Genomic DNA, 20,360 nt, shown 5'->3' on the forward strand with positions numbered 1-20,360 from the left:
CCTCCCCTTCCCCTTCCCCTTCTCCTTCCCCTTCCTTCCTCCTTCCCTTCTTTCATTCTCTCTCTCCCCTCCCCCTTTCTGCATAGCCCTGGTTGTCCAGGAACAACTCACCATATAGACCAGGCTGGCTTTGAACTCAGAGATCTACTTGCCTCAGCCTTGTAGGTGCCAAGATTAAAGGTGTACACCATCATTTCCAGCAAGAAACAAATTATAATTGTTTCTTATGTAAATTACATGAGGTATCAGTCAATACATTATTTAAGTAGCTTGTGGAATATGAATTCCATAGCATGTTCTATCTTAATCTGCTAGTTATGCAAGTCATAATTGAAGCATTTCTGCAATATCACCTTTAATGTTCGTTGGAGTGGTATATTGTTCTTGTATTAGGTCCTTAGTCATAACCATGTACTTATTTTCCTTCAAAACATGTGTGAAAAATTACTGGCTCTCAAATTCTGTGTTAAAAATGAAGGTTTTGTTTGGGGCAGCACTGGCATTTTGTGTTAAAGTGTTCTTTGCCTTTGGAACTTTGTTCTGAAGGTGACGCCCGCCTTTAATTCAAATGCTAGAGAGGCAAAGGCAGGAGGAGGGTCAAGCCTGAGTTCAAGGCCAGACAAGTTCCAGGACAGCCAGAGCTACTCACAGAGAGAGACTCTCTTGAATAAACAAACAAGCCATGACCCTGGCATGGTCAGTGACCAGGTTTAGTGGGTACAGCTGAGTTCAGTCTCCAGAATGCATGGGAAAATGGAAGGAGAAAAATAAATTCAAAGTTTTCCTCTGGGCTCCACACAAATGACACAGCTCATGTATATATGCACAGTAATAATTTTCCAGAGATTCACAGTCCATGAAATCATAGGAACATAAGTATTTTTATTTATTAAAATTGATCTGCGACCATGAAAAGCTGTTTGTAATTCTAGGAACTTTTGGAGGTATTTCTGACATTCAGTGCAGTGACCTAGCATGGAAGCCTTTCTGAATGTGGGTGTTTAAATGTAACATTTCATTCCTGTTGACTGTATTTTAAGTTCTAGTGGCTCCTTTAGTGGGCAGTCTAGGTACTTAACATTTACACCTTCATAGAAAATTCTGTTAGATGTTGCTGTTCTAGACACTTGAAGAATTTGACTGTTAACTTCTCTTTCTAGGAAGCGAGACACCATGCAGAATATTGTACAGATTTTGGAGTCAGTGCAGTTGAAGTGGGAACTGTTTCAGAGCTGGACAGACTTTTCAAGGCTCCATCTTTCCAATAAGTTGGCCATTTTTGGAATTGGCTATAACACTCGTTGGAAAGAGGAAATCCGTTACCATTATGCTGAGATCAGCTCACAGGTGCCCCTTGGCAAGCGTCTTCGGGAGTACTTCAACTCTGAGAAGCCTGAGGGACGGATCATTATGACCCGGGTGCAAAAAATGAACTGGAAAAATGTTTACTACAAATTTTTAGAGATCACCATCAGTGAGGCAAGGTGCCTAGAGCTGCACATGGAGATTGACTGGATACCCATTGCCCACTCCAAGCCAACTGGGGGCAATGTCGTTCAGTATTTATTGCCAGGAGGGATTCCCAAAACCCCAGGCCTTTATGCCATTGGCTATGAAGAATGTATTGAGAGGCCCCTCTCACCAGATGTGGAGCGCCATGCCCTGGACCCAGGGAAGGAGGGCCGAGCTGACCTGGAAACCCTCTCAGCACAAGCCTCGTTACAGGTGGAGGTGGAGCCCACTCGGATCATCTACTGCTACCTCGGTATTGCTGAAGGCAGGACTCTGCAGCAGTGCTTGTTTTTACATTTTCAAGCAAATACCAAAACCTTCAGTAAAGACTGGGTTGGTATTAATGGGTTTTTGTCTCAGAACTGTATCGTGGATCCTGGAGTTTCCCCCAAATCCATCTATATCAAATTTGTAGAAGTAGAGAGGGATTTTCTTTCCGCCGGCTCATTAGTTGAGTGTCTGGAAAAAGCCATCGGATACCCCTTAAAATTTAACAACTGAGTGTCATCCTTCATAAGGATTTGGGCTTGTGCATTCTCATCCCTTCTTCCTGTTACCCAGACTACCCCACATCCAGATGCTGCCGTCGGACTCTCATGGGAGCTCCTTCCACGATGAGACCAATACAACCTCTAAGAAATCATAGTAGACTCTGGGCAGAAAAAAGCAGACCTCGCCTGAAATGCTCATTTTGAGCAAGCAGGTCTTGCATGGTGGGTCAGTTCTTTTTTACAAAAAGAAAACATCGATTTTAAAACCAATTTTAGAGCCTTGATATAAACAAATGTAGGTACATTCCATATTGGACAAAACTTATACTTTGAGTTTCATATGAAATTGAAAATTGTATTTTTTTCACTGTTTCATTTTTACACATCTCTATAAGTATTATTTACAACCTTGAATAAATAAGCAATAGATAATGGCAAGTAAATTGAGTCACAGTAAATAAAACTGTTTTTGAATATTACCTTTAGCTACTATTGTATATAATTTAGAGTTCATTTTTTCACCAACCAAGTGTTTTACTATTTCTAATCAGTGTTGCCTGCAAAGACTTTTGTTTATGTGATGTACCAACTTTTATGGTTGTGTTGCCATTAAAACTTAAAAAAAAAAAAAAGAAAGGAATTCCTGACTTCTTTGGTGTGGTAGTTGAGCCTTTTGTAGCAAAATGTGGCTGCACTGTTTGTGGGAATCTGTCTGGCTTTGCTGTAAGAATGGACAGACAGAGGCTGTATGTGGCCAGTAGTAGGTGCTTGTCTTAGATGTACAAGGCCAGGGGTTCTATCTCCAGTACTGGAAAGAGAAGAAAAGGAAGGACCAGACCCCCCTAACTCCACAAATGCACTATTTTCTCTGTATATTAACAATGAGAATAGTAATTTCTTATCAGTTCCAGAGGTCATTTCTTTTCTATTTCTTCTAACTTTAGCAGTATAAATTTACTGTAAGACACTTTGATTCCTCATCTTTTTCACTTATTAATCGGGGTAAGTCTCCTAAGTAGTGAAAGGACAAACTTGATGCCATCTTGCTGTATCTAAAGAAAAGAAAATGAGGATGCAATAGAAATACAGTACTAATGCCTTTGAAGCATGGTCCTTGAGAGAAGAAACTGGAAGGTGCCTGTCCATTAGGCAGTGACGCACGCATGATCCTTTTCTGAGACTCCAGTGGGTCAGGTGCCATTCCACTTGGAGGTTAGTACCCATGGCTAAGAATAGTCCCTGGTAGTCAAGGATTGCAGGAACTTGGGTTATTTATCTTCAGTGGTTCCTCAACATTGCTCAAGTGTTCTGCTTTAAATGGGCAGCAAGTCCAGGTGAGAACCCATAAGCCCTGATTTTCTGTACTGTTGAAAGTAAAATCACAAGCCAGAAGGTAGTGGTGGTCCTTTAGTGCCAGCGTTTGGGACACAGAGGATGATGGATCTCTTGAGTTTGGGGATAGACAAGTTCGAGGGACAGCCAGGGCCACACAGACCTTGTCTCAAAAAACTAAAAATAAAATTGCATATTTAAAAAAATTATTTTTCTACAACCCTCAAAATGATGTCAAATCAGTGATTCCCCTCCCCCTTAATTTGATACCACTCGGCTAATTGACGCTTATGTATTTTTCTAGTGATTTTAACCACTGGGATGGTCTGTGTTATTTGAATCTGGGCTTAAGGCGTTACTTCTTTTTCTAACATAAGCTGCTAAAAATAGGTGCCACTTGAGGGAGAATATAAATACCCTGGGACTGTCAGCGAAGCACCTGCTCTCAGTGTGTGCAGCATTTGTATGTAGGGGCCTTGGGAGATTGTTGTGGGTTTACACTTTGGTTCTTAGGGGAGGATGCACTGATGGTCATACAGCAGTAATTTCATAGTCACCAGTGCTGAAACTGGTGAAACAAAATTACCAGGAACACTCACTGCATGGCCCCTCCAGTGTGACCACTGACTTGTCCAGAACTATCATTAATAGTTGCTGAACTTTACCTACCTCTATCCCTCTCCTTGGCTAGTAGTTAATTGACGGGGCAGAATATTTCAGGAACAGTTGGTGAGGACTTTCTATATCTGCAAAAATGGGATCGTGGCCTTGTTGGACTCCTTGTTAGATCATGACCAAGATGGAGGGCAAAGATAAGATCAAGCCTGAGTTTCCGTGTGCCTAGAAATGGATTAAAGGTCAGGGAAGAGGACAAAACTGAGCTTTGGGAAACAGGTTTGTGAGGACAGTGGCTTGCTGATAGGAGTATCCTATCTGACCAGAGTCTCTAGGCTAGGAGACACATGTGCAGACACATGCAGGTAACAGAGCATTGCTATAGACAAGGGGACTAAGACCTTAAGTAGGCCTTGTATCAGATCCAGGAGGGAGAGAGGCCCTTTTAATCAAGGATTTTTTTTTTCTACTTCTGGAAAAAAATTTTTTTTAAAAAATTTAAATTGTTTTTATGTGTATGAGTGTTTTGCCTCCTCCTACCACATGTGTGGAGGTTAGAAGCATCAGGTTCCCTCGTAGTATTGGGGTTATAGATGGTTGTACCACGTGGATGCTGTGAATTGAACTTTTGTCCTTTGCAGGACCAACAAGTACCCTTGACTGGTGTGAGACATCTTTCCAGCCCAAATTATAAATTCTTTGTAAGATCTTAGATGAAGTGTGGTTGAGAGAAACCTATGAATTAGGGCTGGCAAGATGGCTCAGCAGGTAAGAGCACTGACTGCTCTAACGAAGGTCCTGAGTTCAGATCCCAGCAACCACATGGTGGCTCACAACCACCTGTAATGAGACTGGACGCCCTCTCCTGGTGTGTCTGAAGACAGCTACAGTAAATTACATGGAGGAGCGGGGCTGGCAGAGGTCCTGAGATCAACAGCAGCCACATACGTGATAACTCACTGCCATCTGTACAGCTACAGTGTACTCATACACATAAAAAATAAAAATAAAAAAATCTTAAAAAAAAAAAGAGAAACCTATGAATTATGAACTTAGCTTGCACTCATCGAATGTTTAGTTTTTGACTTCCTCAGGATCAGAAGTGGTTAGAATAGGGGACAATGAGGAAAAGTCAGGGGTAAAAGCCTGAGAATTCTGTGCTACAAGACAGTCAGTCTCCTTAGATCCTTGTGGCTGATTTTGATTTTGGGAAGCAGCTCCTGGGCAGGGATGGACACAATTGTGTCATCAGACCCTTCAGTGTCACTAGCCAAGAGCCAAAGCTTTGCACTTCCTTTTCCTGGGAGGAGTTATTCATTTGGAGTGACAACGCGGTCCAGGCAACAAATGAGGGATGTTTGAAAGAGGTAACGTATGGAACTGAAGACATGGCTTTGTGGTTAAGGTAAGGATCTTCCTGAGCACTGGGGCTTGCTTGATTGCATCTGCGCACAGGGCAGTTCAAACTCGACCATCAACTCCAGTGCCAGGGGATCCGACACCCTCTTCTGGCCTCTACAGGCACTGCACGAATGTGGTGCAGATAAATGCCGGCACAATGCCCATACACTTTTTTTTTTTAATGTTTTTTAGTATTCTCAAATCTAGAAAAATCTGATAGGCAAGGAAAACCAAGACAGCCCATCCCCAAGGGTGGTGACCCTTTGGCAGTCCAAAGTTTGAAGGTCTCTGCCTCTTGGCTGAGCTGCTAAGAGGTGGATTCCATAGATGTCAGGAGCAGTCTAGTGTTTGTATAGGCATTTCGTAGAGCCACTGCATGACTGGTATTTGAAGAGGAGCCAGGCTGGCTACACTAGGAAGAAGCCGCAGGGACTCTACAGGCAGAAAAAGCACAAAACTGGAGCTCATGGGTGTGTACAGATGAGAAGGCCCGGCTGTCTCTACTGCCTGACAGCTCTGCTCCCTTGGAACAGGCCACACCAGAAATCCGTGGCTATGCCTTCTGCCCTGCTCAGCGAAGCCCTGACTAAATACTTGAAGCATTATTTTTATTTATTGGCTGTTAGGGTAGAAACCGGTGCGTTCCCTGCTGAAAGCAGCCTCGGCCATCAGGGGGCGCAGAGGTGCTTCCCCCCCCCCCCGACCCCGCCCCATGACATGGGATGGGTGTGGGGTTGAAATTAAATTCACAGAGGAAAGATCTAGTCCTGGGGATTAAAGGATCAGAGCTGGCCTAAGCCGTTCACTACAAGGATGGGCAGCTGCGAAGACACCAGCGCCTGGACAGAAGGAAGGGAAATTATTTATATCCCGTCCTCCTGCAGCTGCTCCCTCCTCCCTGGTCAGCATTAAGCCTGTGAACAGTTAGGACGAGGAGCTGAGGACCGTTGCCTCAGTTTCCTGCTCGTCTACCTTGTACCGGGTCTTCCGTGTTCGCAGCAATGAGGCAAAGTTTCCCCACCTCGGGCCTCAGTTTCTGGAATTCTGGAGATCCGGCCCCTCTCTCGCCTTAGGAGAAGGAAGGCCTGTGGCGTCGGAGCTAAATCCTCCACAGAAGCTTCGGGCCTGAACCGGGTGGAGAGGGCTCTGGGCTAATAGTGTTCGAATCCTCATCTCAGCCGCTACGTCTGACCCACCTGAACCCACACCACACAAGGGGGCGGGGCTCCCCTCTTCCTCCGAGAAGGGCGCCCTGGTTTGATTCAGGATGCGGCATGGCAGGCTTGGAGCTGGCCGTTCTGGCCGCAGATGCAGGGCTTTTAGTGTCGGGTGAGTGTGGCTTCTTAGATTTAGGTTAGTCCCCATTCCTCCCTTTTTACCCTCAATGTCAGACACCTGCGCGGAGGTCTGACTCAGGACAGTGGTTCCTTCTTACTCTCAGGGCTGGTTCATGATGTGCCACGACTTCGCCGACCCCAGTCTGAAGGGTAACCGGGTAGAGGCCGCCGGATCCCGGATCCGGCTGTTCGAGCCCAGGGAGAGCTCTCCTCCCACCCACTGCGGGTCACTAGCGCGCCGCGCCGGGCAGGACGGTGACCTCTCCACCCCTTTGAATGCCCCGCCCCTGTCCAGTCGGTCTCCACCCCACCTCCCCATCCGCATACCCGCTGACTTGGGTTGGAACCACCCTTGTCAGTAGCCTGGTTCCTGTGCACATTCGGGTTGCCGCCGCTCACCCATAGCACCTGTAGACACTGTGTGCCCAACGGTCCCTGAGTACTCCGGGCCGAGTAGGGTCATGATTCTTCCGGCTGGAACCCCCGAGACCAGTTTGCTGCGGGTTTTGTTCCTGGGACTGAGTACCCTTGGTGAGTCAAACACCGGGTCTGGAGGGGCTTTGGTCAGGAAAATCTGATCCTAGGGAGGACTTTAGGGAGTGGGTCTGAAGGGACTTTTGTTCGACATTCTTGTCTTTCCTCATTACTCTCCATTTCTCAGCATCCCTGTTTCGTGCTACACTTTCTGCCTTCTGTGGCTATAACGGCTTCCAGCTTTGGTGTGGTGTGTGGTGTTGGGAAGGGGGATAAAGGAATCTCCAGGCAAGACCTCTGGGATGAGTTAAGGCAGTTATTCCTGTCCACCCCCACTCATCACAGCTGGATAAGCTGAGGCACTGGATGAGACAGTGACTAGAGAGCTTAAGGACTTAGTTCCAGTCCCCCCTCCCCACCCCGCATCCCTCATTCAAGCTGGTGTGGAAGATCCCTGGGGGAATGAATGCCTGGTCCTCAGCCTTGACGCAAGCACTTCGAGCAGTACTTCACGTCCCAGCATTTCCCCCCACCAAGTTCCTTTCTTTCCCTCCTGCTTCCTGCCCTGGAAATCAAAGGAGATGCCCCCAAAGCCTGACCATGAGGTCATTCAGACACAGGAAATTCGGGAAGAGGTCAGTTGCTCAGACTCCCGTCACACAGTACATTTTCAGGTCTACCATCGTCCTTATCTTTTCTCAGATCCAAAGGAACTGAAGAAAATTGGGACAGGGTGACAAAGGGTCCAAGAAGAAGGAAACCTCCTGAAGCAAGTGCCTGGATGAGCTTCCCAGGACAACTAGCTTCAGCTGGAGCTGAAGGTGGCCCAGTACTGTATCTGGAGAGAAATGACTCAGGAGGAACTAAGTTCATTATAAGCTACTCCCCAGGCTGTTTAGCTATATGAGTTTGGGATCCTCTGCTTTAGCACCTTCCGTGGGCTAGAGGATGTCAGAGCAAGTAAGACCTGGAAGAATGTAGAGTAAATTCAGCGACATTGATGGGGATCTCCCTGTTCCTGCCCACGGTCTCTTTCAGCCTGGTCTGTGTCCTAGTGCTGTTGAGGGCATGAGATCTTAAGGTTCCCAGATGATGAGTCCCATGAGCTTCCTCACCCTTCGCTCCAGAGCTTGGAGTGTTTCCTGTTCCTTCTTCAGTTTCTCAGCTCTGCTTTTTTGCACCTTCATCCTCAGCTTGTTTCTTTCCTGCATTCTTCCTCAACTTGTTGGAGAGGGCAGTGTCAGCCTCCAAGTAAGGGAGAAAACAACAACAACAACAACAACAACAAAAACCTATGTAGGCATCCTCTGTAGGTCACCCGTGGCCCCTCCTTTTTTCTCTTTCAGCTTTGACTTTGTTTTTGTCATATCAGAGATCTAGAACCTGAGTTGCTACTGATGTCATGAAGGTTGCCCTTCTTGGCCTCTGGAGAGTTAAATGCGCTCACTGCTCCTGGGGAAGGCACAAGGCAACAAGGCCCTCCTGCTCCATGTGCTCTTTCGTGGCTCAGAACTGCCCCTGGAGCGTGAGAAGCCCATAAGGGGAGTTTCTCAGAGAAAGAGGGAAACTAAAAATAGTAGCTCTGGGGAGCAGGGCCCATTTGCTCTTCTTAGGCCCTTGGCCTGCTCTCTCTCTCTCTCTCTCTCTCTCTCTCTCTCTCTCTCTCTCTCTCTCTCTCTCTCTCTCTCTCTCTCTCTTTCGCCCTCTCTCTCTCTCTCTCTCTCTGGTCTCAGACTGGGCCAAATGATGCTATTCTTGAGCAGCCCAGGAGCCCTTCTTTGAAACTCAGCAACTCCCCATTTTATTCCTTGCGGCACCCAGTCACAAAAAGGTCTGATCAGTTAGGGGGTTCTTCTGTTCCAAGTGCCGCTAGAGCAGAGGCCTGGGAAATCCCAGGAGCCCCTTGCTCATCGAAGCAAGTGTGTCCACCGCTGCATCTCACCTCCCATTCCCAGCCCCTGCCCCTCACTTTGCAAACTGCAAGTGCAAAACCTGGAAGAGGTAGCTAGGGCGCTCTTGGGGAGGGAAGCTCGAGTCTGTCTGATGAGAGATACTTCCCTCGTCTTACTAGCCTTACCGCGAGAAATCTGGGAAGCGCGGCAGCCTGGAGGCTCCTGGTGCGCCTGGCGGAACAACCTGCAGGCGGAGTCCCTGGGGGGAAGTGGACCTTCTCAAGGCGGGGTTGTTTTCGCCTGCAGAGCCTCCGGTCTAGCGGGTCCGGCTTCATTGTCTTCTGCCTTATCGGCGGGCGCAAGTTTCCTGCTCCGATTGCAGGGACCCGCCAGGAAATGTCAGGGGTGGGGGGGGGGGTGCCACGAAGGACAAGGAATAGGGGTGGGAGCCTTGGTCAAGACGCAGCTGGGAAGGGATGGGGGAGGCGCGCATCCTGGCTGGGTAGGGTTCTAAGTCTCCCTGGCCTTCCGCTTGGTTTTGCCGGCGCTGATAGTCTGGGACCTCCGAGCCTCGGCTGCCCGCTCACCTTCCCCAAGGTGGCAGCTTGTCCTGCGTGCAGAATGCTATGATCCGGGAAGGGCAGGGCCCAGCGCGAGAGCCGCCGGTGTCCCCAGGCTCGGCTCTGTGCTAACCCAAAGTTATTTCCCCAAAGGCTTTAGCACTCCACTCCCTCTCGCATCTCCGAAGGACGGAAAGCAAGTGTTCTCGACACACTGGAGTGTCATCAGTGTCCCCCTAACCGAAGGGGACACTCTCTTCCACCTCCCCAAAACACGCTGGGGAAGTTTTGTACTTGTGGGAAGAATGTCCTCACCTCGCATCCTGAAACTTCCTATAACTCTGTGGCTTTGATAACCAGGACTCCCAAAAGTGTCCTTGAGGGTTTGGCTGAGTCTCAGGCCGTGCGTTTCCCTAGGGTAGCTGACTCAATGGGACTGAGCGGAAGCCTGGGATTCTCTTAGTCACCAGCAGGCGCTGGAGCTTTGGAGAGCGCAGGGCTCAGGCTAGCTCTCGGAGTTCAGAGGGAGCCGCGAGGTTAATGAGTAACAACGTCGCGATCTGCCATCCGGTTGCAAGCTAGGGCTTGAGAAGCTCTGGCTGACCTGGGCTGGCATCTCCATTCTCCCTTGCCTTTCACCAAGGAGACTGGAGGAGCAAGTGCGTGCCGCGGGGGTGTGGGTCAAAATCAGGTCTGCTTTCCCTTCTGGAATCGCCCTCCTGGAGGTGAGTCTGCTCAGACTCTGTACCTCGGGATTAGAAAGAATACACAGAAATGTGGTCCCATCCCTACTCTAAGGAGTGAGGAGAAGCTCGACCCTGGGAAAGAGGTCTCCAGGCTTTGTCCTCGAGGGACATGTTTTTCCCTTAAGCGACGGAAGTTAGGCAAGCTCCTTCGGCTGACCAGGGAGCCCAGCCTAGGAGCTCACAACCTCCTCGCTCTGTGTTTCAGCTGCCTTCTCACGGGCTCAGATGGAGCTGCACGTGCCCCCGGGCCTCAACAAATTGGAGGCGGTAGAGGGAGAAGAAGTGGTGCTCCCCGTCTGGTACACGATGGCCCGGGAGGAGTCGTCATCCCACCCCTGGGAGGTGCCCCTCCTGATTTGGTTTTTGGAACAAGAAGGGAAGGAACCAAACCAGGTGAGGGGAAAATCTTAGCCAATGATAATTTAGGGGTGTAGGGATGAGTTGGCAGAAATATCACAATGTCAATGTTGGTTCTCATTGTGAAACCCAGTACACAAAACTGTGGTACAAAGCACCTGTGGTAAAAGCCCGGGAGTGGGGGTGGGCCGGGCTTGGGGTGGGGCTGAGGATAGAAGAAACATGGTGTGAGTAAAACACAACTTTTTCTTTTTGGTCTCATCCTGTATATCCAGCTGGCCTCAAAACTCAGAGACCTGTATGCCTCTACTTCCTGAGTGCTGAGATTAAAGGCAGGGGGCACCATCCCTGCGTCACCAGTTTCAAAAGGTCTACATGCTGTGTGCTGACATTTTCTGGGCTTCAGATTGTCAAGTATAGGCCACATCTCTTCCTGGATCCATCTGCCATTTTCTTTTTTCTTTTTTTTTTTTTTTAAAGATTTATTTATTATTATATCTAAGTACACTGTAGCTGTCTTCAGACACACCAGAAGAGGGCATCAGTTCTCATTACAGATGGTTGTGAGCCACCATGTGGTTGCTGGGAATTGAACTCAGGACCTCTGGAAGAGCAGTCAGTGCTCTTAACCGCTGAGCCATCTCCCCAGCCCCCATCTGCCATTTTCAATCGTTGTCCTCACGATGTTTGTGTAGAATGGGCTTTACAGGCCCTGGTGCTAGGACAGAATTCAGAGATAGACTTTCAGGAGTCAGTTCTTTCCTTCTATCTTTATGTGACTTCCAGAGACTGAACTCAGATCATCAGCTTGGTGGCAATGTCATTTTTTTTTCCTAACAGTGAGCCATTTTGAGTGAGCCATCTTGCCAGCCCCAAACCCCTAAATTCTTTATATCTCCTCCTGCCATTACTTGGCATCTCTTTTCCTCCACTACACAGGACTGGAACTCAGTGGTTCTTTCACCCAGAAACTAAATGAAACCATTTTCAGATTCTTTCACTGTACATATCCCTTGCATGGTCTTGGAAAATGTATTCAAGGAAATAATTTGATCTAATTGTCTTGGGCTTTGTGTTTGTTTTTCTCTTCCCCCTCCCTCCTTTCCTTTCCTTCCCTTTCCTTTCTTTCTTTCTTTCTTTCTTTCTTTCTTTCTTTCTTTCTTTCTTTCTCTCCCTTTCTTTGTCAGCGTGTCTCTATATAGTCCTGGCTGTCCTGGAATTCATTATGTAGACCAGGTTGGCCTCGAACTCCCAGGGATGTGCCTGCCTCTGCTTCTGCCTCACAAGTGCAGGGTATGGAACCTGGGAATTCCTGAATACACTAGGGCAAGGCAGGCACTCTTGTTCAACACCCCATTTAAATTTTGTGTGTGTATATGCATGTTTGGATGTGTATGCATACTGATGTATCTCTCTTTCTCTCTCTCTCTTTCTCTCTCTCTCTTCCTCTCTCTCTCTCTCTCTCTGTGTGTGTGTGTGTGTGTGTGTGTGCTCAAGTGCAGGCCAAAAGTCAAACTTTGGGCATCATTCTTCAGGTGCTATCTATCCTTTTTTTGAAACAGGGTCTCATATTAGTAGCCCTGAAGCTCACCCACTGGTCTATGCTGGCTTGCTAGCAAGTCTCAGAGACCACCTGTCTGCGGATTTTCAGCCTCAGAGTTATAAGGGCTCCACTTATATGACCCTATATCAGCTTCTAGAATATTTGTCAGGAGAGAAAAAGTAAAATGACACTGGTCAGTACAGTCTTTGGATATTTAGGAAGGTGTTGGGGAGAAAGTCAGTTCTTGGAACAAAGTAGACAGCCTTGAAGGTGAAATGTTTTAGGGGATCAACAGGAGAAACTGCAAATGTTTTGGTCTTTTTAAAGGGTTGGTCTTTCTAACGTAGCTATTTTTCTCATTGCCTCTTTTCCATTTTAACACACTCTGTATGCTAGGTTAATGGCTGATACTGTATTGACTCTGTGGAAGACATTTGTGAGGCGTGTGTGGTGGTTCTTCTAACCTGTTAGATGCTGCATATCAGTTCACTTTGCCATTCCAATTCCATCCCAACCATATCAGACATTACTGTACTTGAATGGTTAAGAAACTGCATAGTGCTCTTAAAAATTAAATGCTCCACCATGCTTAGATTTTGTTTTGATATTTTAAAGATTTATTTATTTATTTTAAAGATTTATTTATTGTTATATGTAAGTACACTGTAGCTGTCTTCAGACACACCAGAAGAGGGCATCAGATTTCATTATGGATGGTTGTGAGCCACCCCGCCACCATGTGGTTGCTGGGATTTGAACTCATAACCTCTGGAAGAGCAGTCAGTGCTCTTAACCACTGAGCCATCTCTCCAATCCTATTTATTAATAAATAAGTACACTGTAGTTGTCTTCAGAAGAGGGCATCAGATCTCATTATGTGTGGTTGTGAGCCACCATGTGGTTGCTGGGATTTGAACTAAGGACCTTTGGAAGAGCAGTCGGTGCTCTTACCCACTGAGCCATCTCACTAGCCCCATTTGTTTGATTTTTAAACATGAGTTCTGGGGTCTGAATGCAGATCTTCATGTGTGCAGGACAAGTGTGTCAGAGACTGTTATCTTCCCAGCCATACCTTTTTCAATTATGGGGAAAAAAAACTTTTTTAAAAAAATCTCTCTCTCTCTCTCTCTCTCTCTCTCTCTCTCTCTCTCTCTCAAATGTGGCATTTAAAGGTAGAAACTTTAGGTCTTACAAAGTTGCAATGTACAATCTAATTTTTTTTTCATACATGCTTCCTCTTGCATTGTTCTTTCTTCTCCTGGTATGGTGCTCCCCTAAAAGCCACCATAAAAGCTGAAGTGATGATGATCCACATGGGAAGTGAGAACCACCTGGAGTCGGGTGGGTGAGAAGATGGGTTAATGAAAGGTGGTTCAGGTCAGAAGGCTGGGTTCAAGTGAAGAAGTAGTGAGGAAGTCCCTTTTGGAGGAGAAAGACATGCTGGCTGACACGTGCCAGTAGATGCTGACAATGCTGACAGATGCATTGGAGACCACTAACAGATGTCCTGTCCCCACTAGGTGTTGTCTTACATTAATGGTGCCATGTCAAATAAGCCTGGAGTAGCCCTGGTCCACTCTATCTCCACGCGGAACGTGTCCCTGCGCCTGGAGGCCCTCCAGGAGGGAGACTCTGGGACCTACCGCTGTTCTGTCAATGTGTTTGATGGTGAAGGCACAAGCATGGGCCACAGCATCAAAAGCATAGAGCTCAAAGTGCTGGGTGAGTAAGAGGGGCACATCTCTGGATCCTTTTCCACTGCAGCATGGGGTTGGGGGAGGTGAAGCAGGTCTTCCTGTCAACTGGCTGAGCATAAGACCTGGGATGAAAGGTGGAATGACTAAAGAGATTGGGGAATCGGAACCCATGGGCCCTTAGAGTATGCATTTTAACTTGTCTTCCCTTCTCTAGTTCCTCCAGCTCCTCCATCCTGTAGTTTACAGGGTGTACCCTATGTGGGGACCAATGTGACATTGAACTGCAAGTCCCCAAGGAGTAAACCTACTGCTCAATACCAGTGGGAAAGGCTGCCCCCATCCTCCCAGGTCTTCTTTGGACCAGCCTTAGGTAAGGTTGTTCTTTGAGGTCTCTGAGATGGTGGCTGAAGATGAGGAAAGATGAGAGGTTCCTCACAGACTAGAGTGATGAGGACAGGCTTTTATAGAAAGGGACGTGGAAAGATGATATATTAGCAGGTGCTATGCTCAGAGCTTCTAAGAACTGGGTATACTCTTACTGAGGTCTGGAACTAAACAGCCTGATTCAAGTTCCAGTCCTGCAACTCAGTAACTTGGTGACTTTCCCCCCATTCTCTTGTTTGTAAAATGAGATTTATACACACCAGCTATAAGAAATAGTTGGGGGTAGTGTGTGTGTGTATGTGTGATACTGGCAAATTTAACTCAGGACCTTGTACATGAAAGGCAGGCACTATACCACTGAATCACACCCCTAGCTTCTTTGGTTTTTGCGACATGTCTTATATATAGCTAATACCGGCCTCAAATTAATGGTCCTTCTGCCTCAGCCTTCTGATTATACACTATGATCAGCAACTGGAATATTTGAAATATGAGTCATTAGATGACTTTAAAAGGTCATTATTAATTGCTAAGGCTTTGCAATGGAATTTTGATTGTATAAAATAAGAGTTGTTGCTTTTGTATTTTGTTTTGTTTTGTTTTGTTTTTCGAGACAGGGTTTCTCTGTGTAGCCTTGGCTGTCCTGGAACTCACTCTGTAGACCAGGCTAGCTTCAAACTCAGAAATCCGCCTCTGCCTCCCAAGTGCTGGGATTAAAGGCATGCGCCACGCCCCACCCCCGGCTGTATTGTTTTGTTTTTGAGGCAGGGTCTTATATATCTATCTATGTCTGTTCTAGAACTCAAAATATAGACCAGACTTACCTTAAACTCACAGAAATCTGGCTGCTTCTGTCTCCCAAGTGCTGGATTAAACATGCACAACACTACACCCAGCTTCATGGATATTGTTTTTGAAGATATATTTTGAAGTATTACTTTAAGTATTTTAAGCAAGTTTATTATTATTATTATTATTATTATTATTATTATTATTATTATTATTATTGTGTGTGTCCACATGGTGGGTGTGTATGTGTGCCATGATATATGCTTGAGAAGAACTTTGTGGAGTTGGTCCTCTCCTCCACTTTTGTATGGGTTTTAGAGGATTAAACTCATGTGGCCAGGCTCCTGTGGCAAGTGTCTTACTCACTGAAGCATCTCACTGGCCTAAACGTATTACTTTAAAATACTTTAAAATATCAGTGGGGGAAGAGGACAGAAGTACAGCAAAGTGTTAACCACTATTGGGTGTCGGTGGTGGGCATAAATATTTTTATTTTTCCCCTTTATACTTTTCACTGGGCCATTTTATTTTATTGGTGCTATGGATAGAATGCAGGGTCTTGCATACACCAAACATCAACTAAACTGAACTAACCCCCCGGGATCCATTTGACTTTTTTCCTCAGAAATGAGTTGAATGTGCATGCTTGAGTATGTGTGTGGAGGCCAGCTGTCACCCTTGGGACAGGAGCTATCTACTTTAGCTTTTGAGAAAGGGTCTCTCTCTCACTGGGATCTACGCTTATTGATTTCCCTAGGGTGACTGGCCAGCATTTACTGAACTACTTCCCCAGCCCCTCATCTGAGCATTTTAATAATTATATAATAACTTTTAAGAGGGCTCAGTGAGTAGGTTGCTTGTGAAGGACAAACAGGTACAGAGCTTAGGCCAGGCTCAGCACAGAGTCAACAGCCAAAGTGTCAGCATGCTATCTGACACTTAGTCTACCCACACCTCACAACCCCAGTGGCTGAAGAGTATTATCCCCACTTTACAGATGAAAAAGTGGGGACCCACAGGGTCACATGAGCATTTGGGATACCAGCTCTTCCAGTTTCTAGTCAAATCTTTCTGTCTGATCCTCCTCCTCCCTCTCACACATTGCCTTTCAGAAACAAATGTCAAAACGATGATTCGGTTTTTTTCTGCATAACACTTTTGTTCAGAGATCAGTTGGGACAATTGAGGAATAGAAATGGAGCAGGCATTGAGCTAGCCTGTCTGCAGAGCCTAGAGTGCTGCCACATTCTTCCTGCTCATGAGACCAGAGACAAACAATGACTCTCAGAGACTCAAAGAGACCATTCCAGAACTAGGGCATGATATATATGGTTGTTTGTTTGTTCGTTTGTTTTTAATGGAAAAGTTAGCCCTTGGACTGACAGCTGAATTGGTTCCATAGATGCTGTCCGTGGATCTTTAAAGCTCACCAACCTTTCCACTGCCATGTCTGGAGTCTATGTCTGCAAGGCCCAAAACAGAGTGGGGTTTGCCCAGTGCAACGTGACCTTGGATGTGATGACAGGTCAGTAAGGGGTAAGTGTGGTAAAGAAGTATGGTCTGTGGGTGGCTTTGCCGGGGAGAAGAGGTCTGTCTGTGGCGGCTTCTCATTGATTCGTGACTGGGAATTGGACTCAAAGGCGGATACCGATGTTTGGTCAGTGTCTGACCATTTTCAACTTGGCAGCCCTCTACCCTCATCTTAACAGGGAGAAGGGATGATAGCTGAGTGGTGGAACTTGAGTGAACAGGGAACAGATAGACACCCCTTTTCTGACACTAAGGCCTTTTCAGGGTCCAAGGCTGCGGTGGTCGCTGGAGCAGTTGTGGGCACTTTTGTTGGGTTGGTGCTGATAGCTGGGCTGGTCCTGTTGTACCAACGCCGGAGCAAGACCCTGGAAGAGCTGCCCAATGATATCAAGTAGGTGTCCCTGATCTTTGAGGAGGTGTAAACTCTTCTGACTTTTCTTTGGCATCTGGGAATTCAGGCCTCTCCCATTTATAATAGATAGGTGTGCAGTGGGTGTAACAATATTCCTATGGGAGATTTAAAGGGAGAGGGGGGGGAGGGGAAAGGAGGGAGAGAGGGAGAGAGAAGGATGATGATGATGATGTATGTGTATGGAAGAACAGTAAGACAAGAAACTCCTCTCCTTTTTCTCCTCTTGGCTTCTGATGTGTTACTTATTTGACGACTAGGGAAGACGCCATTGCTCCCAGGACCTTGCCTTGGACCAAAGGCTCAGACACAATCTCCAAGAATGGGACACTTTCTTCCGTCACCTCAGCACGAGCTCTGCGGCCATCCAAGGCTGCTCCTCCAAGACCTGGCGCATTTACTCCCACACCCAGTGTCTCTAGCCAGGCCCTGTCCTCACCAAGACTGCCCAGGACAGATGAGCCCCCACCTCAGGCAGTATCCCTGACCCCAGGTGGGGTTTCTTCTTCTGCTCTGAGCCGCATGGGTGCTGTGCCTGTGATGGTGCCTGCACAGAGTCAGGCTGGGTCTCTCGTGTGATTGCCCAGGCACTCATTAGCTACATCTAGTAGCTCACCTTTCTGTAAAGGTCTCCTGTGGCACAGAGGACTCAATCTTGGGAGGATGCCCACATTCTAGACCTCCAGTCCATTGCTCCTACCTCCTTCTATTGATGGAATACTGGGTCTCAGTAAGTCAAAATCTGGATCAAAGGACAATAGGAGGAAATGGACCTGGGGTTGGGAGTTGGGAGTGAGGAGGCTTCACTTCCTCCCTGCTTCTCTCTATGAAGCCAGATGAATGCTGCGGAGATCAGCTACCCTCCAGGGGCTCTGGAGGAGACTGCCAGTCAGCGATGCCCCTGGCTCTGTGATTTGTACAACACCCTTATCTAACACTGTCCTTTACCATTCACTCCATCTTCCCTGTATTAATATAACCTGTCCTGCTGGCTTGGCTGGGTTTTGTTGGAGCAGGGGATAGGAAAGACATCTTAAAACCTGACTTGAAATTGATGTTTTTGTTTTTATTTTGCAAATTTCAATAAAGATACATCTCGTTTGCACGGACAAGTAATGAAATCACTTTTTTGCCAACTAGGACCTCTCTGATGTTGAGTTTCAGGAGGCTACGAAGTAGATCCTACCTACATAGGTTGTGCATCCAGGTGGCTTTACACATCCACAGGGCTTCCTAGCTTATAGTTCTAGAGTCTGTAGAAGGGCCATTCATTGTCACATGGAAAGACTAAGTACCAAGAGCCTGAGGGTAAGGAGCCCCTAACCTATTCTGAACAGCAAGGTGATGATGAACTGGGGCACTTGCTGCTGGAACTCTGGGACTGTGGGACTGAGTCTCCACATACTTTATTGCATCTTCCTCTCCAGGACAGAGGGGGAGGAAACTCACCCATGTTTCTTTACATGTGCCACTGGATCTTTAACAAGCAAACCTTCCTACCCTGTGGGTAGCAGGCCCCCTTTTCATATGAAGAAAGGCATAAGATGTTGTGTGGATTGATGTCCTAATCCTACCCTGTTCTTTCTTACCACGTATGGGACCTTCAGATCTCAGGTTCTCTGTTCCTGGTGCCTCTGGGAATGGAGAAGTAGGTGTAGTTTCCCTGGAGAGACTCATATCCCAGGCAAGTGGTGGGAAGAGAATCTCTATAGTGTCTGTAACAGTTCCTGGAACAAATGCTTGTTACCTATGGCCGCCAAGGTGACATCATCATTGGACAGTCGGTATCATAAGCCCTTCTCTTCTGCTAAGGATGCTTTACTTGCAAAGTGCTAGTTCTAAACCCTTGTCTTTAAGGTGCCCACTCCAAGCCCAGCACCTTTCCTAGGGCCTGATAGCTTCAGAGGTTGGCGGTGGGGGAAGGAAAAATTATCCCAGAATCAAGCCTGGAGGAGGGAGGAGCATTTTTCTTACCTGAGGGTGCCCGCCTCTGCCTTGTTTGCTCTGAGATAGCCAATCTCTCTCCAGCCCAACACAAGGCGGCTTCTCTTCGGCCTTTCCTAGACACAACCCTTTACATCCTTCAGACCCATAGAGGACTGGACCCGGAGACAGCAGTGGCTATGGCCTGGCCCCTGGTCTGGGCTTTCCTTTGTGGGCACTTGCTGGGCTTCGTGTGCCTGAGTGGTGAGGAGAGGCTGGGTGGGCAGGATCAAGGCGAGAGCTGGGGGCAGGGCAGGGCTTCCCAGGCCTGCTTAGTTCCTGCAGCTGGGAGCCACTGTGCCAGGGCAGGGGCATAGAAGGCTGGGAGGGGAAGCAAGAGGCAAGCTAGTGAGTTTGGTCTCTCTTGCCATCTGAGGATTTACCACTGCAGGACCTTTTCTTGTTTCCTTTTCTGCCAATATATCCTCATACCTGGCCTAATCTTGGACCTTTTACCCACAAAAAACCGGGTTAGGCCGTGGGCTCCTCCCTTCCGGAAACCTCAGGAGGGAAGGGGTTGAACTGAAGAAGGGGGTTGTGCTGTGGCGAAGGAGGCCCCAGCCTCTAAACAGCCACAGTAGTGTGGGACAGACCCTCTGGATCTGTGTTGTTGGGGTCCCTTGGTCCCAGGGCTAGCTGTGGAGGTGACTGTGCCCACTGAACCACTGAGCATGCCAATGGGCAAGACGGCTGAGCTGAGCTGCAGTTACAGTACATCGGTGGGCGACAACTTTGCCTTGGAGTGGAGCTTTGTGCAGCCGGGGAAGCCCATCTCTGCGTCTGTGCCTGTAAGTTGAGGGCAGGGTGCCTGCTGGGATTGGCCAGGGACAGAGGGCTCACCCAGGATTAAGGTAAGGGAGGACTTCAGCCATTTTGGCCTTTCATTCTCTCTTCCTCTTCCACACAGCTCATGAGTCCCAACTCCCCCGTGCAGAGGTACTCTGGTTCAGCCACTGTATTAACTGAACCCGATGGTGGGATTGATAGTATACTTATATAAGGGACTTATATGCCTTGGGCCTCTTCTCAGATTCTGTACTTCACCAATGGCCACCTGTATCCCTCTGGCTCTAAAGCAGATCGGGCTAGTCTTCTCCACGACCCACCCACAGGAGGATTGGCTACCCTGAAACTGACTGACCTCCGACCCTCAGACACTGGAACCTACCTCTGCAACGTTAACAACCCACCAGATTTCTACACCAACGGGTTGGGGTTAATTAACCTTACTGTGCTGGGTAAGGCATGCTGGGGGTACACTAGCCACTCTCCTACCCTGACCCTGCCACCCATACCCCCCCCCCCCCC

General features: G+C 47.6%; 3 protein-coding genes across 7 annotated transcripts in view; all 3 read left to right on the forward strand.

The window, feature by feature from the left end:
- The window catches only part of Msantd2 (Myb/SANT DNA binding domain containing 2), a 35,069-nt gene extending 32,420 nt beyond the window's left edge, over positions 1-2,649 (forward strand). For 2 of the 4 annotated variants that reach the window (XM_031343218.1, XM_031343219.1), the window contains one exon: positions 1,161-2,482. In XM_031343218.1, the coding sequence (XP_031199078.1) occupies positions 1,161-2,013 (853 nt within the window). In that variant the 3' untranslated portion in view covers positions 2,014-2,482. Of the gene's footprint in view, positions 1-1,160 lie in introns of all 4 variants that reach the window. The other 2 variants (XM_031343217.1, XM_031343216.1) reach the window with 2 other exon arrangements.
- A 4,372-nt stretch (positions 2,650-7,021) lies between these two features.
- Positions 7,022-18,178, forward strand: Esam (endothelial cell adhesion molecule). Its single transcript, XM_031345395.1, has 7 exons — positions 7,022-7,219; positions 10,566-10,753; positions 13,781-13,982; positions 14,172-14,327; positions 16,533-16,655; positions 16,925-17,051; positions 17,330-18,178. Exons 1-7 carry the CDS (start codon positions 7,150-7,152, stop codon positions 17,646-17,648), a joined length of 1,185 nt encoding a protein of 394 aa, XP_031201255.1. The 5' UTR covers positions 7,022-7,149; the 3' UTR covers positions 17,649-18,178.
- Positions 18,179-19,072: 894 nt separating this feature from the next.
- The window catches only part of Vsig2 (V-set and immunoglobulin domain containing 2), a 4,982-nt gene continuing 3,694 nt past the window's right edge, over positions 19,073-20,360 (forward strand). The window contains exons 1-3 of one of the 2 annotated variants that reach the window (XM_031345108.1): positions 19,073-19,256; positions 19,683-19,840; positions 20,083-20,290. In XM_031345108.1, coding sequence (XP_031200968.1) covers positions 19,193-19,256; positions 19,683-19,840; positions 20,083-20,290 — 430 coding nt within the window. In that variant the 5' untranslated portion in view covers positions 19,073-19,192. The remainder of the gene's footprint in view (positions 19,257-19,682; positions 19,841-20,082; positions 20,291-20,360) is intronic. The other variant, XM_031345109.1, reaches the window with a different exon arrangement.

The sequence above is a fragment of the Mastomys coucha genome, unplaced genomic scaffold (assembly GCF_008632895.1).
Source record: "Mastomys coucha isolate ucsf_1 unplaced genomic scaffold, UCSF_Mcou_1 pScaffold23, whole genome shotgun sequence".
NCBI classification, from domain to species: Eukaryota; Metazoa; Chordata; class Mammalia; order Rodentia; family Muridae; genus Mastomys; species Mastomys coucha.

Coding starts and splice junctions, on each gene's coding strand:
- Esam (XM_031345395.1), top strand. CDS start 7,150: ATGATTCTTCCGGCTGGAACCCCCGAGACCAGTTTGCTGCGGGTTTTG. Junction 7,220..10,565: donor CCTGGGACTGAGTACCCTTG/GTGAGTCAAACA, acceptor TCTGTGTTTCAG/CTGCCTTCTCACGGGCTCAG. Junction 13,983..14,171: donor CATAGAGCTCAAAGTGCTGG/GTGAGTAAGAGG, acceptor TCCCTTCTCTAG/TTCCTCCAGCTCCTCCATCC.